The 17,252-nt window shown below is 31.4% G+C and overlaps 1 protein-coding gene across 1 annotated transcript in view; it reads left to right on the top strand.

Moving 5' to 3' along the window:
• Positions 1-17,252, top strand: part of LOC122501805 (probable tubulin polyglutamylase TTLL2) — a 517,344-nt gene that overhangs the window by 39,715 nt on the left and 460,377 nt on the right. Inside the window, exon 2 of the mRNA XM_043611553.1 lies at positions 13,690-13,822. Within this exon, the coding sequence (XP_043467488.1) occupies positions 13,690-13,822 (133 nt within the window). The remainder of the gene's footprint in view (positions 1-13,689; positions 13,823-17,252) is intronic.

Below are 17,252 nucleotides of genomic sequence, written 5' to 3' on the forward strand. Positions count from 1 at the left end.
CTTGGAAACATTACATTTTGTTTTAATATGCAATGTAGGGCAGAATGAGGTACTAAAGTGTGGGGCAAAACCGGGTGCTACGCTGTTTTATTAAGGGGGGCGCCTACTTTACAAGGTAAAAAACTGCGTACATTTCATGAATTTTTTTCTCAAACACATTTAAATAAATCGATGCGAGATTTAGTGTATGTTTTCTTATATATTTAAACCTTTGAAATATAATTTTTTCATTAAATGAAAATAGAATTTAATAATAAAATAAACGCCATATATATAACGGCTCGCTGCTGAAATTTTCCTATTGCGTACAACCTAGGGTCTACAATTCTTATTTAAAACAAATAAACAAAATTTTTTCTTTAAATATGCATTATTGCCTTCTGTATGAATTAAAAGATTTCAATAGAAAGTAAAAACTGAAATTTTTACATGACTTTAAAAAGAAAAATTTAATTTTTGCCAAAAAAAGTCTCATTTTTTCTTTAAAAGAAAGCATTAAATTTAACTCTATCAAAAACAAATTTAATTCATACAGAAGAGACACTCTTTATCTTCAAAACAAGCCCAAATAGACCTTAATCGGTTGATTAGATTTTTTTCTATCGTGTACGCAAACTACAAAAACAGTGTTTTGAGAAAAACGCGTTTAAAGATTGAAAATCATATGTAAGTGCTGTTTCGCGGCCTCGATGAACGACTATTTTTTTATGTGTAGCTCTTGGATAAAAAGACATTTTACTGATAAATGGTAATTTTAATGGTAGGTGTAATAGTAGATAAGCGCGACAAATTATGAAAAGTATTGGAGACCGCGAGTGGAATCGCGCGCCAGGCCAAGCGCCAGGCTACGCGCTTTAATGCGTTCTACAAGCTGTAACTCGAAACATACTTTGTATTTTGACGTATTATTTTAAGAGCATATTCTCTTATAGTTGTACTTTCACTTAAGACAACTTTTAAAAAATCGATTTTTTTGACCCGATAAAGTAGGCGCCCCCCTTAAACTATTTAAAAACATTATATTATGCATATATTTAAAATTTTTCCACAAAAGAATCGTTATTATGGTTTCGAGGCATTTATACTATCGATGTTTCATTTTCGATATACCGATATTTTGCATTAGTGATGATTATTTTTGTTTATTTTCTCAAAACTAAGTGTACAAAGAAGAATTCTCATGGTAACTTGAATCAGTTTGTTCGTTTGATTATCTGTAAACAGACAATTTCCAAAAGGAACCCTATTTTGCCCCACTCTTCCCTACTCTTTAAATCTCAATTAGTTAAAAATAACTAATTACACAGGTCGACAAAAAAATTTGTTAAAAGGTTCCTTCGACCAAACCTGGTGTATTATATGTTTTTGGGGTCGCTGATAACGAATCTTAAGTCCGTTTTGCTCCATCACGTCAGGATTTTTCCTAACCTCAAAATATATATCAGATTTTACGTGACAGATAAAATTCTATAAATATTGACGGACTTACCTCAATCTTTATATCGAGGGTTTATTGAAGTTACTGAATATGAATTACAAGACTTTCAAAATACAAAATGGCGGATCCAATATGGCGATCGGATTTTAAAATAATTCTTGAATTTTCACGAAACTTAGTATCGAGGGGTTTTTGGGGTCGCTAATTACGAATTTAAAGTCAGATTTTTGAAATAAAAATAAAGGATCTAATATGGCGGTTGGATTTACAAAAATATTTCTTAAATCTTTACAGAACTTGGTATATAGGTGTTTTTAAGGTCACATGACCATTTGTGGGCCTGTATCCACAGCAACTTCACGTTGTGACGGCAGGCAACGGAGGCTGTTTTCGGCGTTCACCCGGTGTTAACACCGAGGTAACGAAAGTCCAATCAGCAATAATATTTATTAACATTCAGTTGGAACTATCCAATGGGAATTAACTTGGTGTTAACACCGAGTGAACGCCGAAAACAGCCGGAGTTGTTCCGTGATCTGTCAGAGTCCAAAAACCCACAGATACTAAGTTTCGTAAAAATTCAAGAAATTTTTATAAATCCGACCGCAATATTAAATCCTCCAATTTTATTTCCAAAATCTGACTTTAAATTCGTAATCAGCGACCCCTAAAACTCCTTAATACCAAGTTTTGTATAAATTCAAGAATTTTTTAAAAAACCGTCCGCCATATTTGATCGGCCATTTTGTATTTTGAAAATCTGCCTCTAAGTTCGTAATCAGCAATCCCAATAAAGCCTTAATTCCAAGATTGAGGTAAATCCGTCAATATTTATAGAATTTAATTTATCACGTAAAATCTGATATGTATTTTGAGGTTAGGAAAAATCCTGACGTGATGGAGCAAAACGGACTTCAGATTCGTTTTCAGCGACCCCAAAAACATATAATACACCAGGTTTGGTCGAAGGAACCTTTCAACGAATTTTTTTTGTGGACCTGTGTTATTAGAAAAACGTGGCTGAGTTTTTGCTATCAAATTAGTTATTTTTAACTAATTCAAATTGACCGACAGATTAGCTCAGTCGGATAGATGCCTCGCTTGGCGGACGATTTAGGACTAAGGCCCGTGGCATTTTATACGATTTGTGTCGGACGACAAAAAGTCGGACGACAAGAATTTTGCATTTAACTGAAGAAGTGTGCTGGCACACTGGACGATTTTAAAACGACACGACATTAAAACTATAACATTTTAAATTTTATTTATTATTATATTAAATATTAATGAATGTTACTAATGACATGAGAAAATTTTCCTCTCATTATTATCTTTTGATCCATCCTGGAAAATGAGCGACCTTACGGTATTTTCACCGTAGGTGGCGCCTGTTCTCGGCCACTTACCGGTAAAGCTACGCAATTTCAATATATATTTACAAGAAGTGCTGTGTGGTGCGCGTGTACGGTTCGTGCGAATGTGACTTCGCTCACCGTCGACATATAAGCGGATCACCGAACGATGTGCTTCGAGAACTATTGTCAGACCTCTCATTGCACAGAGAAGTCGAATGTAGTTTGATTAAGATTCAAATAAAGGCAAACTTGATATCACTCAAGCTAGCTTAATTTTTACTCCTTATAACCATTTCCCATCTTCCATGCTACGAGCCTGATCCAGCAGCCAGAAGGAAGGAAGGAGGGAAGGAAGGAAGCTATTCTCCAGCCGCCCTAGGTCCCCCACCGCCTGCCTGCCAAATCTTTCCTACCTGCGGTGCCAGCTCATCGCTCTCGACCGACACGGTACCACGTACCGAATCAACTTCCCCCCGCCGCCGGCAGTACTAAGGCCCACACTGTCCGCCTCCCTGCTCCGCACGCACCTTCCCCCTTATCTCGCTCGCCGACCATGATAAGGTTCCACAAGCAAAGGATTTCGCTGCAGCAGTGACTGCACAATGAAATTCTGAGGGTTGCATTTGCTCCCCACGTAGTTCTCCGGCGTTCTCCACTTGCTATAGTCCGGAGTTCGACCACACCGACTCCTCCGCTTTACTAGAGGGTTACGAGTCCCAATAAGGGTTAAGTAGCCTCCCATCCCCTAGTAGAAATTCAATCTGCCCTTTTAAGGGTTTCACATTATTTGACTAGAATTCCCCTACCCGTAAAAAAGGGAAATTCACCAATGTCACTAATATATTAATAATTAATAAATAGTAATTTGAATATTAATTAATTAATGTCATCTTCTCGAACTTTCAAAAAGAATTCATCAAATTGATTCTCCTGTTCCCTCATCTGATTAATTGGATGCACCCAATGAGCTTGCTTAAGCTTTTGACGATTAATGCGACGACGACGCAGCAGCCAAATGGCGATAGTTTTTTTAGAATTCATTGTTTTTAAGCACAACTCAAATGAAAATACGCTAATTTCGTGCCACGTACTGTGTGTCTAGCAGGTTAACAAGCTACTGAAAGTATACTTGAGTTCACAGGTATACACCCAAGTAGCACGTAATATTGGGAACATTCCAGCAATATGCCACAACATTGAGGCAATATTGGTAATGTTAAGGCAATGTTCCTAATATCGCTGTAATATTACGTGCAACTGGGGAATCAAATTACAGGGTCGACCGAAAAAAATCGTCCATTGTGCAAACCTCCCTTGGACGACAGAAAGTCTTCCGACAGAAATCGTATAGTGTGCCACGGGCCTAAGGGTGAGTAACCTTGGTTCGCGCCCATTTGGCTTGGTATTTTTCCGGCACGTGAGAGAATCTGAGCGGGAGGTTTGACGTCGAGGTATAAAATGATGTGCACTGTCGATTATTGTCCGGTACACACCATTAGAACTCGACTGTCGATAAACCGGTTGTACTCAGGAGAGGTTTTCTACAGCTTCCTTCTCCACTGGTGAGAAAACCCATTAGACGGGTGGTCCAGGCAAATGCGAGTACTCCTAATTTTCAAGTCGCTCTGTAGGCGCAAAAATTTAGTATTAAGTAGTTTAAGAATGTTTGTAAGGAAAAATTTCTACGGTTGTAAAACACTTGTATAGCCAAGATTGTAGGCTTAAGACGGGTGTATAAACAAATAAATAACTAATTCAAATTTAAGGAGTAATTAATTTTTCCGAATTAAAATTTCACGGGAATATATCAACGTGAATAAAATGCTAATTAATGAAAAGAATTAAGAACATCAACAACCGTATTGAATTTAAGAACTGGATATGTATTAAGCAAATATGTTACTATTTGCCTGATAATAGAGGTGGAAGTTCGCATTCTTGATTCCAAATTTCGGCAAGTGTAGCGAATAATGGCATTTTCTTGTGATGATAATAGTTATCCATTGTCTGGCGCTTCTTGAATATCGGAAAGCTAAATGCAATATGAATAAGATCCTTCAGATTTAAATAAAATAAAGAAACAAATACATTTAATGTTTATTTTATAGAGAGTCGATAGTGCCAGGACACGCTTTATTTTCTTATTGTATCACCCATATTTTCATGAATATTTAGTCTGCATATATGATGGCGGACAAGTCAAACTATATTTTGAAAATTTACATATTATAGTTAGCATATGTCTTCAAGAAAATAGCTGTCATCGAATTACAATAATGTCCTGCGACTACCGACATTAAAAAGCGTGGTTAGAGGCGGGACATTACTTTAAATCTCAAATTTTCCAAATACAATGTCTCTTACGGCTTTCAAATTCAAGGCATTTGGGTTCCTTTGTGTCCCTTTTTAATTGTTTCCGTTTTTTACCATCTAAAAAATGAGTTATGATTATTATTTCCATCATTACAGATTATTTGAAAATACATTTGCAACTTTTAGATTAGGTTATTGATATGAAAAATATTGCCGACAAAACTTAAAAAAAATTATACCGAAGTCATTTAGAAATGTACTATTTTATTAGATGTAAACAAGCAGTGTCTGGACACTGACGACAATAAGTGTCCCGCCATTGCCGAAACAGTGATTTACGGTAATAACGATCTACAATTGTGTCTATCACACTATTATGTATAATGCTCTAGAAATTTTGAAGGAATCTTACATACTTATAGATTAAAGCATTTGTCGTTCACAAAAGTTTGAAAAGTTTAATATTATGAGCACTTTTTCTTACGAAAAATAAAACTTTAAAACTTGCTTAAAACTATTGCCAGCATATAGTCACAGATTTTACGTCCAGAAAGTAGGTATCATACACTGGTTTACAGTGAAATTGTCAATCGAACAAAACAATTTTTTTTCGAATAGTAGGTGTTTCTTGAGTAAGAAAATCATAGTTTTAATTTTTTTCCCTCGTGCAGTTTTTCTGTAGCTTCAAATTTTGCATTTTCGAGGTGCGACGCCACTTAAACTTACCTGTAGGAAAATTAGCTTGTCAAAATATAATAAATGAGGTATCATTGGAAAGGTTATTAAATTACCTTTCGATCCATAGGTCACAGAATAAAATTCAACAAAAATTGTGAGAGTTACAGTCGATTAAAGATGAAATTTCATGACAATTTTGATGATTTTTAGACATTTGAGTAACTTCTACTATTTTTTTCTACATCAAACAGGAAAGAATGTTTAGGTTTTAATTTTTTTATTGATAGACTATATCATTACACAAATTTTGAGCCCTTGTGGACCTCGATTGGATTAAAAATGACAATTCTACACTAAATTTAGTGAACGAAACTACATTCTTCATTTTTAGTATCCCTTAAACATTTGCAGCAAAAATTGAAGTAATAAAATTTAGTTAAGCTCTAAAGTTACTAAAATCACTAATAAAGGATTTCTGAAATCGTAGATTTCGAATCCAATGTTAGTTTTCTAAATTTCAAAATGGCGGATCCAACATGGCGGACAAGTTTTTAAAAATCGATTAAATTCGTCTTAAATTCGTTACTCGGGGGTTTTCGGGGTCGCTGATTACGAATCTGATGTCAGATTTCAAAAATTAAAAATGGCGGATCCAATAGGTGCGAATTCGATGGATTTTAAAAAACTCGTTCACCATTATGAATCCATCCTTTTCAATTTTCGAAATCCAACATCAGATTCGTAATCAGCGACCCCGAAAACCCCCGAGTAACGAATTTAAGACGAATTTAATCGATTTTTAAAAACTTGTCCGCCATATTGGATCCGCCATTTTGAAATTTAGAAAACTAACATTGGATTCGAAATCTACGGTTTCAGAAATCCTTTATTAGTGATTTGAGTAACTTTAGAGCTTAACTAAATTTTATTACTTCAATTTTTGCTGCAAATGTTTAAGGGATACTAAAAATGAAGAATGTAGTTTCGTTCACTAAATTTAGTGTAGAATTGTCATTTTTAATCCAATCGAGGTCCACAAGGGCTCAAAATTTGTGTAATGATATAGTCTATTGATAAAAAAATTAAAACCTAAACATTCTTTCCTGTTTGATGTAGAAAAAAATAGTAGAAGTTACTCAAATGTCTAAAAATCATCAAAATTGTCATGAAATTTCATCTTTAATCGACTGTAACTCTCACAATTTTTGTTGAATTTTATTCTGTGACCTATGGATCGAAAGGTAATTTAATAACCTTTTCAATGATACCTCATTTATTATATTTTGACAAGCTAATTTTCCTACAGGTAAGTTTAAGTGGCGTCGCACCTCGAAAATGCAAAATTTGAAGCTACAGAAAAACTGCACGAGGGAGAAAAATTAAAACTATGATTTTCATACTCAAAAAACACCTACTATTCGAAAAAAATTGTTTTGTTCGATTGGCAAAAAAAAATTTTTAATTGTTAAACCTGTGATATAAAGAGCTTCAACAGAATAAAACTTTACTTTTACATCAGAAGAGGCAGCACTGTCACCTCGGCTGTTTGAAATATCGTAGTGTCTCGCTATACCCGCTGTCCCACCACTGTCGACAACGCCTTGCCTATTACTTAATCTATTATAAATATTGAATCTGAAAATGGTACTAGAACGTTATGGTGTCAAAGATCCTATTCTTACATATTTTAAAATTCCACTTGATGTAATAATAGTTGAACATTTGAACAAAGAAAACTTTTAATTGCTTGAAACATAAAAATTAAATTGATCACTTTTTAAGTAAAAACTTTTTTTATTCAAAACACGTAAATTTCAAGATTAACTAATTTTTTATTCGACTGTTTATCCCATTTTTCCTTAACAAGGTTTAGCTGCGCACACATAACATTATAAGTATATTCTTACATTCTCTGTTGCATTAAGTGTTGAGTTTTTAGTCTTTTTGTAAATGTCCCCTTTTTCTTTCAATTGATTATTTCTTTCCAAAAACTCATTATCTTGCGGTGAAACTTTTCCCGCTAAGCCCTCCTTAAGGCAATACTCCAAGTTTACGGAGAAAGATTCAGTACCTGCGTATTCAGGACCAACAGATTCAGGATCACTGTAACCTGTAACCTGTAAATTTTTTTTTTAAATATTCAATTGTTTATTTTTTATAAACAATTGAAATTTTATGCATAACATTTTTAAAAAATGCATAACTTTGACAAAAATTGACGAAACTTGATGATTCTTTTTGAAAATTAACTATGAAATTCCAAACTTTATAAAAATAATTTTTACTCCATCGAAGCTCTTAATTTGTTATAAAAAATTATTATTTATTATAAACAAATTAAAAATAAAACGTGTTCTGGATAACCATATTCAATTTTATAAATAAGGACTTTAAGAGAATTTATTAAGGATTGCATATCAAAAAAAAAAATTGTTTCAAGCAAATATTTTATTAATTATGAATTTTTTTGTAAGCGCGCGCAAGCTCCGTGATGTGGGCTCCCGCGTTTGACGAATGTCATGTGCCCCGCTTTGCACGCTTTAACTTGTTTATTTTGGAAGGTTTTCTTTCATAATTTTTTTCAAATTTGGTTTGTATGTTTTGATCTAAAATTCAATTGGAATACTTGTTTATAATAAAAATAGCAATACATTATTTTATTTATATTATTTATTTATAATTTCTATTTTAGGTTTATTCACTGAAAAAAATATTCTTTTTTTGAGAGAAAAATTCCTCTTGAATCAAGAATATTACACTTAATTGAAGAGTATTTTGCTCTTAAGATAAGAGGATTGTTTTTGAGCCATATTCAAGAGGAAAATATGCATTAAAAAAAAGGAATCCGCTTAAAACAAAACTATTTTTTTGTTATTTAATTGTTTTCAGTTGAATATTTCTCGCTTCGAAAAAAACATGTTTTAACTAATTTTTTTTAATTCTATAATTTTATATATTTACTTGTAAACTTTCGTACCTATTAAAAATAAAAAGTAGTAATACAATATATTTTAATACTAAACAGACTAAAATTTTTTATGAGGGTTTTAAGGCAATTTCCTCGGTAAGCATAATGTGGTAAAATTTTGTTCAAAATTACGTAAAAGTAAAAAAAAATTTTACTCAAACTGAAAGAACTTTTAAAAAATTTATTTTATACAAAAATTATATTGTAATTTATATTGTATAAAATAAATTTTTTAAAAGTTCTTTTAGTTTAAGTAAAATTTTTTTTTTACTTTCACGTAATTTTGAACAAAATTTTACCACATTATGCTTACCGAGCAGATTGCATTAAAACACTCATAAAAATTTCAATCTACTTAGTAGTAAAATATATTGTATTACTACTTTTTAATTTTAATAGGTACGGAAGTTTACAAGTAAATTAAAAATATTTTTAAATTATATAATACAAAAAAATTAGTTAAAACTTGTTTTTCTGGAAGCAAGAAATATTCCACTGAAAACAATTAAACAATAAACTTAAAATAGATTACATAAATAAATTTATATAAATAAAATAATATATTACTAATTTTATTATAAACAAGTATTCCAATTGAATTTTAGTTCAAAACATACAAACCAAATTTGAAAAAAATTATGAAAGAAAACCTTCCAAAATAAACAAGTTAAAGCGTGCAAAGCGGGGCACACGACATTCGTCAGACGCGGGAGACCACATCACGGAGCTTGCGCGCGCTTACAAAAATATTCATAATTAATAAAATATTTGCTTGAATCAATTTTTTCTTTTTGATATGCAATCCTTAATAAATTCTCTTAAAGTTCTTATTTATAAAATTGAATATGGTTATCCAGAACACGTTTTATTTTTAATTTGTTTATAATAAATAATTATTTTTTATAACAAATTAAGAGCTTCGATGGAGGAAAAATTATTTTTATAAAGTTTGGAATTTCATAGTTCAGACGGAAATGTCTTAATTAAAGACGGAAATGTCACTATTGTTACCAAGAGTTTTAGAAGCAAAATTTGGAATCTCACTTGCGACAAACCAACAGCAATCATTCAGATTTTCAGATTACTTGTAACATATAAGGTTGTAAAAAAGTGTTTCGAAATCTAAATTCTCTTATATCTCAAAGATGAAGACAACACTTTCATTCACGTTGCACTGATAAAAGAAATAAAAGTAATTTAAATAAAGAAGAAAAATATTTTAACAATGAAAATAGTAAAACAGAAGAGATAAGTGTTATCTCTGATGAAAGCAGCATTAATAGCGGGAGTATTAATGTTAAGAATGAAGTTAATTATAATTTCTATTGTAATCACACTGAATCGAGCTTTGTAGAGAATTAAGATCTTAGTTTTTACAGTAGTGTTAATAATAGCAGTGGTGATTCTCATGGAGACAAAGACGTAGATGAACCAAATATTCCAAAAATGAGTTTTGGTTTAATGTTACTAAGAATGAGAGCCTAATGCCAAGTATCAAACGATGTTGTATTTAACGATATTAAAAGCTTAGATTCAATGGTCAAAAAGTACGTAAATGATACACTTTTGAGTGCGCAAGCAATTTTAAGAGAAAGCAATTTAAGCGTGTTCATCGATATAAATCGAGAGGTAGCAGCAGTGGACACTGTTCAAGGTTTAAATAATATTTACAAACAGGACTCTTATTTTATTAAACAATTTGACTAAGTTACAAGAGCTTTACGAAAGCACTCCAAGTGGCTTCTTTGCACCTCCTAGTGGATGGAAAAAGCCCCCTCGCGATTTTAGGAAAATATGTTATTAATTTTGGTATTTTTATAGTTTTTCTTTATCTGTATGGGATATAATCTTATCTTTAATATTTTACTAAATTTTACAGAGTTTGTAGTAAGCCTATATGAATATTATGTTAAATTTACCTGTTTACGATTTACAGTGCCAATTTTCCGTACCTTTGCTAAAAGTCCTCCTTACGTTTTACTATAGATACCATATTTTGTTGTAAATGTTTATTTGTTGTTTATTTTTTAGTGCACCTTGAACTATTTTTTCGTCTTGTTTAACTAATTTTATAAAGTAAACACGAAAAATTTTGAGAAACTAGAAGGTTAATATAAATAGAAAACAAATGAATTTCACATAATATTCAATGAATTTTTTTCCTTGGCTTTTTAACCCCCAAAAAACCAATTTTTCTAAAAGCTATGATAATTTTTAAATTTAGGACATTTTTCAAAAGTTAGCATTGTATGCATATTAAATATAGTTTTCTCCTTACAAACATTACCTTTTATTTACCGTTCACTTAAACAAGCTTTAATATGTTTCAAAAGTTCGTCAAAATGTTTTTTACAGAGCAAGTCAAAAATTAAAATTCCAATAATAACTGTACTATTATATAGATACAACATCCAAACTAGAATCAAAAGTTGCGTATTACCTAATAGTATTTTTATCCCATATGCACAAAAAAAAATAACCAGTTTCAAGCTAATTCAGTTTATTTTTAATTTTCGCGTCCGCCATATTGGATCCGCCATTTTGAATTTTAAAAATCTGATGCCAGATTCGTATTCAGCGACCCAAAAAAACCCCCGAGTAACCAGTTCCAAGCAAATTCAGTTTATTTTTAATTTTTGCGTCCGCCATATTGGATCCGCCATTTTGAATTTTAAAAATCTGATGCCAGATTCGTATTCAGAGACCCCAAAAACCCCTGAGTAACCAGTTTCAAGCAAATTAAGTTTATTTTTAATTTTCGCGTCCGCCATATTGGATCTGCCATTTTGAATTTTAAAAATCTGATGCCAGATTCGTATTCAGCGACCCCAAAAACCCCCGAGTAACCAGTTCCAAGCAAATTCAGTTTATTTTTAATTTTCGCGTCCGCCATATTGGATCCGCCATTTTGAATTTTAAAAATCTGATGCCAGATTCGTATTCAGAGACCCCAAATACCCCTGAGTAACCAGTTTCAAGCAAATTCAGTTCATTTTTAATTTTCGCGTCCGCTATATTGGATCCGCTATTTTGAATTTTAAAAATCTGATGCCAGATTCGTATTCAGTGACCCCAAAAACCCCCGAGTAACCAGTTCCAAGCAAATTCAGTTTATTTTTAATTTTCGCGTCCGCCATATTGGATCCGCCATTTTGAATTTTAAAAATCTGATGCCAGATTCGTATTCAGAGACCCCAAAAACATCTGAGTAACCAGTTTCAAGCAAATTCAGTTCATTTTTAATTTTCGCGTCCGCCATATTGGATCCGCCATTTTGAATTTTAAAAATCTGATGCTAGATTCGTATTTAGCGACACCAAAAACCCCCGTGTAACGAGTTTTATGAAAATAGGTTTAAAATTTCATCTGAAATACTTTTATTTCATAAAATATTACAAAAAATTGTTATTTATTATTAAAAATTATAAAAAAAAATTTCAAAAAAGTAATTGTAAATATAGTTTAGGATCTAATTTGTAAAGAAAAAAAATTATCATCTCAAAAATTAGTAAGGATAAGTAGAAAATGAATTTTTTCTGAAAAAGAAGCATTATTTTTTGTTATTTATTTGTTTATAATATTTTTATTATTAACAAATTGTGAATCAACAGTTTTCTTAGGCTTGTTTAGGTATGAGGAACATGCCCGGAAAAAAAACCCTAAATTTATTAATAAATATGCCATAGAAATACTGAAAACTGAGAAGGAAAAGGTGGGTCGCTGAGCGACCCACTGTGACGCAAAGGGTTAACAATTTTTATAGTACTGCACATCATTTTTTATAAAATATGTAAATTTAGTTACTATAGTTAAATAATAATATCCATAAGAAATCGTTAACAAATTAAACATAGGTACCTGGGTACCTCGTCCGTCCATAGAAGGTGTTTTCTTCCTCAGTTCCATAAAGGTTAAAGACTGATTTTGCCACCTCTCAGATTTTGCCGCCCGAGGCAGTCGCCTAGTTCACCTTAATGGTAGCGCCCGCCCTATATATATATATATATTTTTTTTTTGGGTCATCCATGAACCACGTAGCTCTATTTTTGTCACTTTTTGATCCTTCTGCTCCAATGTGGACCAAAATAGACCTTCACTCTAACCCTTCCCTCTACCCTAATAGAACGTAATTTTCTTAACTGAGTTTAAAATGTATTGCTATTGCAGAATTAATAGGTGTCCATAAAAAGGAAATGAGTTAAAACACAATCGTTAATCTTTTTATTTTTTGCATATAACAATTACACATTTTTCTGGGTACAAAAAACGAGAAATATATTTGTGTTTATTCGAAAATTGTAAGTAACATAGTAAATTTTTAACATTTAAACTTTCTAAATATTTTGCTAAAAATCTACATATTCCAAAGGCGCTTTTTAGGGAAGAGTTTTAAATCATGACCACGTAGTCATGACTTGAACCCCTCCCCTTTCCCAAATAGCCTACCGTAGAGATTTACTAAACCCCCTACTCCAAAACATCTAAGTGGTTTATGAAAGATTTCTTAGTAATAATTTCTGCAGTCGAAAGATTTATAATCTCTTTAAAAATTTATGTATACTATTACTAATTTTGGTATATATTGACAAAATAATTTAGAATTTAATTATTAATCAAAAAACAGTTTAACTTAAAATTCAAAAACTAACATGCGAACGGGAGGCGTCGATTTTTTGTGTGCATTTTTTATTTCTGATATTGTATAATATAATTTTTTACATGTTGATTTAACATTATGTTGTATGATCCCAATGAAAAAAGGCTTCGGAAAGTCTAGTGGTTTAAAAAATATAAAAAATTGTTATTTCAATATTTTTTTAATCTTTTAAACCATCAGACTTTCGACATTCGACTATTTTACATGGGATAGCTATTATGTAAACTTTCATTTTCATCAACCTAAAATGCACAACTATTGTAAATAATAATTATTGCAGTCCCATAGGATATAATCTACCTTCAGAATATACAAGATTAGCATCTAAATGTAGTCTTTTAGAAACAGATGAAAGAATTTGGATCTACAAACCCGTGGGCCAAAGTCAAGGCAAAGGAATTTTCCTGTTTAGGGTAAATATCGTTTAATATGCATAAAAATTTTAATTAATATGTTTTTAGTGGTCATTCATAAATTACGTATTGAATTTTTTAAGATTCTTGCCCCGTTTTTATTTTAATGTAATATTTTCCCTCTTTTTCCTTACAGCTAGTTTTGTAAAAAAAACGTTTTTTGACAATAACTTTAAAAAATGTTAGGACACCTATGAATGTTTTTTCATAATTTTGTAGAGTTTTTTTAGGCGCATCTTTTGAGCCCTAATTGAACATTTTTCGTCCATATTAACCGGAGTTATTAAACTTTTGAAGATCAAAAATTTTGGAAAATAAGACTTTTTTGAAAATTTACTTGAAAAATGTAGAATGTGGAAAATAACATTTTCTCAACTTTTTATTTGAAAATTTTTGTTTAACTATTAAACTATTATAACTATCTTGTAGGGTATTTAAGAAGACATTTATTGACCCAAGATTCAATCACTTTTACCATATTTATAAAAAGTTATTCATATATTTCTATTATATTATTATCTCTATGAGGAAACAAAGGGTTCATGAAATGAGCACCAAAATTATTTAAAAATATACAACTTGGCAGCGGTTTTTTTACGAGATTCTTGTTTTTTCGATTTTTCCGAGCGATTTCTTGCTCGAATGTAAATCTGCTTATATCAATATTTTAGAATTGAGAGTACGAATTAATCGGTATAGAAGGGTTTGAGTACCAAAATTAATTTAATGTATATATGGACAAAAACGTCAAGAAAAACTGAAAGTAGGGTTGCATTTGTTTATAATCTCAAGTAAAAAAGCCGTTTAGAATGAAATCCTAGCTGCTCCTATTTCAAAGTTATACACATTTAATTTTGTTTTATATGATCAATTTTCGCGAAATAGAAAAGGCGCGCGCGCCTTAACATATAAATTAATGCCAGTATTTGGTCGGATTTAAACTTTTTGAAGGTGCACCACGTGGAACTAACTTATTCTGCACCACTCTTTTTAATTATTTTTGTATTGTTTAGATTTTTTGTTTATAATGATTTTTTTATTATAAAATATATTAAATACTATATATTATACATCAAATTGTATAAAACATTAGAAAATATTAAGTTTTTAAACATGATAGAATAAAAATGTCATTACGGCTTTTTTCAATCTAGAGATTTATTTTCAATTTTTTTTCAATGTGGGTTCTTCAATCATACTTATGTAAACAAACCAAACACAAAAATCGCACTTTTGTAACATCTGTTTTTCCTACAAAAATTAACATTTTTACACTTTCTTTACGAAAATGAAAAATTAGCGTGTCAAAGTTTCCAATGAAATAATTAAAAAAAAATTTTAAAAAATAAATAAATAAAAAGCAATAAAAAGCAATTAGTAAAATAACTAATTAAAATGACCTATAAAATGTCATTTTTGACGCGTCGCGAAAAATAAAGCGAATGGACGTTCAACATCCCAGTGAGAAATTTCTCACCGGTCCAATATCGGTCCAATATTGGGAGCCAAGAGACCGATCATCGGTCCAATAAAGGCTCCCAATATTGGACCAATATGGGCTGATGCTTGGGATGTAACGGCATCGCCAATCATCGGTTGTCAATATTGGTCCAATATTGGCCGAATATTGGCAACCAAGAGAAAAAAATTTTTTTAAATAAATTTTTTTTAATTAAATAATAATAATAAAAAATTAATGTTTATAATTTTTGTTTAATATATTTATTTGTTTAATTATTTATTTTTAATAATTCATGTAAATAATAAATAATTTATTATTTATAAATTATAATTATTTAAAAATGCAGCAGCTATTAGAAAATAGCATTCTGCAAAAAAATTCTATCATTGAAAAATCAATGATAGGCGAGAGAAATCCGCGTCTTTAAATAGATTCGCAGATGATAGACAAGAGATATCCGCGTCATTAAACGGATTCGCAGATATACTCTGGTCTCGCGACGAATCTCTCGATACTTATATACACTGGAGTCGCCGTGTCAGTTGCGAGAACGGTTACAGCGTCCCTCTTTCGGCGGAGATAAGAATTGACACGTAAACTGCTAAATCGCTTTACCGACCGCCTTATTATACCCGCAGTTTACGTGACAATTCTTATCTCCGCCGAAAGAGGGACGCTGTAACCGTTCTCGCAACTGACACGGCGACTCCAGTGTATATAAGTATCGAGAGATTCGTCGCGAGACCAGAGTATATCTGCGAATCCGTTTAATGACGCGGATATCTCTTGTCTATCATCTGCGAATCTATTTAAAGACGCGGATTTCTCTCGCCTATCATTGATTTTTCAATGATAGAATTTTTTTGCAGAATGCTATTTTCTAATAGCTGCTGCATTTTTAAATAATTATAATTTATAAATAATAAATTATTTATTATTTACATGAATTATTAAAAATAAATAATTAAACAAATAAATATATTAAACAAAAATTATAAACATTAATTTTTTATTATTATTATTTAATTAAAAAAAATTTATTTAAAAAAATTTTTTTCTCTTGGTTGCCAATATTCGGCCAATATTGGACCAATATTGACAACCGTTGATTGGCGATGCCGTTACATCCCAAGCATCAGCCCATATTGGTCCAATATTGGGAGTCAATCGGCGCCCAGCACGGCAACCAATATTGGACCGATATTGGACCGATTAAAGTCTATTGGCAATTTCTCACTGGGATGTGGAAAAGAAAATTTTTCCCTTTCCTCCGTGTTATTACAAGGGGAAAGGGTAAAAACTTCTTCATCGTCCGTGCGGTTGATATAGTCAAACACTTTAATTTTTCGCGACGTAAACTCTGTTGCTCTCTGCGCATGCGCAGACCGTACTAAGAATGCATTGACAGCACCATGTGGAAGTGCACATTTTGTTTTGAATGAAACTTAGTTGTTTTCTCATGCTTTCAGCTATGCAAGGTATAGTTACCAAATTCAATACGTCAGTTCACTATTTCCATAAAGAAAATGTGAATTTATATTTATTTACGCAAATGAGAAGCGCAAAAAATTTGTCACTATTCGGTCTATAGTAAAGGTAATACAAAAGTGAGATTTAAGTACTTGGTTTGTTTACCTTTTGGTATGTTTACATTTCACAACTTGGACATAGCCTTACTACTACACTTTAAAAGGCTCTTAAAATACTAAATTTAAAAAAAAGATTTCTTAGCTGTTTTGTTATAAATATGTAAAAAAATTTTTGCCTATCTTAGTACATATTTGGAGAATAAAAATAATGGTTGTTTTTAATTTTTATTTAATATAATAATCTGCAGACAGCATCCAGTTCGAATCTTCAAAAAGTTAATTGTCCAATTATTGACAGTTTATCTCAAGATTGACAAATCGGAAACTCAAAATCAAACTGCTTTTAAAAAAGGAAGGTGTCTTGCATATAAATCCACCA

The sequence above is a fragment of the Leptopilina heterotoma genome, unplaced genomic scaffold, assembly GCF_015476425.1.
Source record: "Leptopilina heterotoma isolate Lh14 unplaced genomic scaffold, ASM1547642v1 Lhet_215, whole genome shotgun sequence".
NCBI classification, from domain to species: domain Eukaryota; kingdom Metazoa; phylum Arthropoda; class Insecta; order Hymenoptera; family Figitidae; genus Leptopilina; species Leptopilina heterotoma.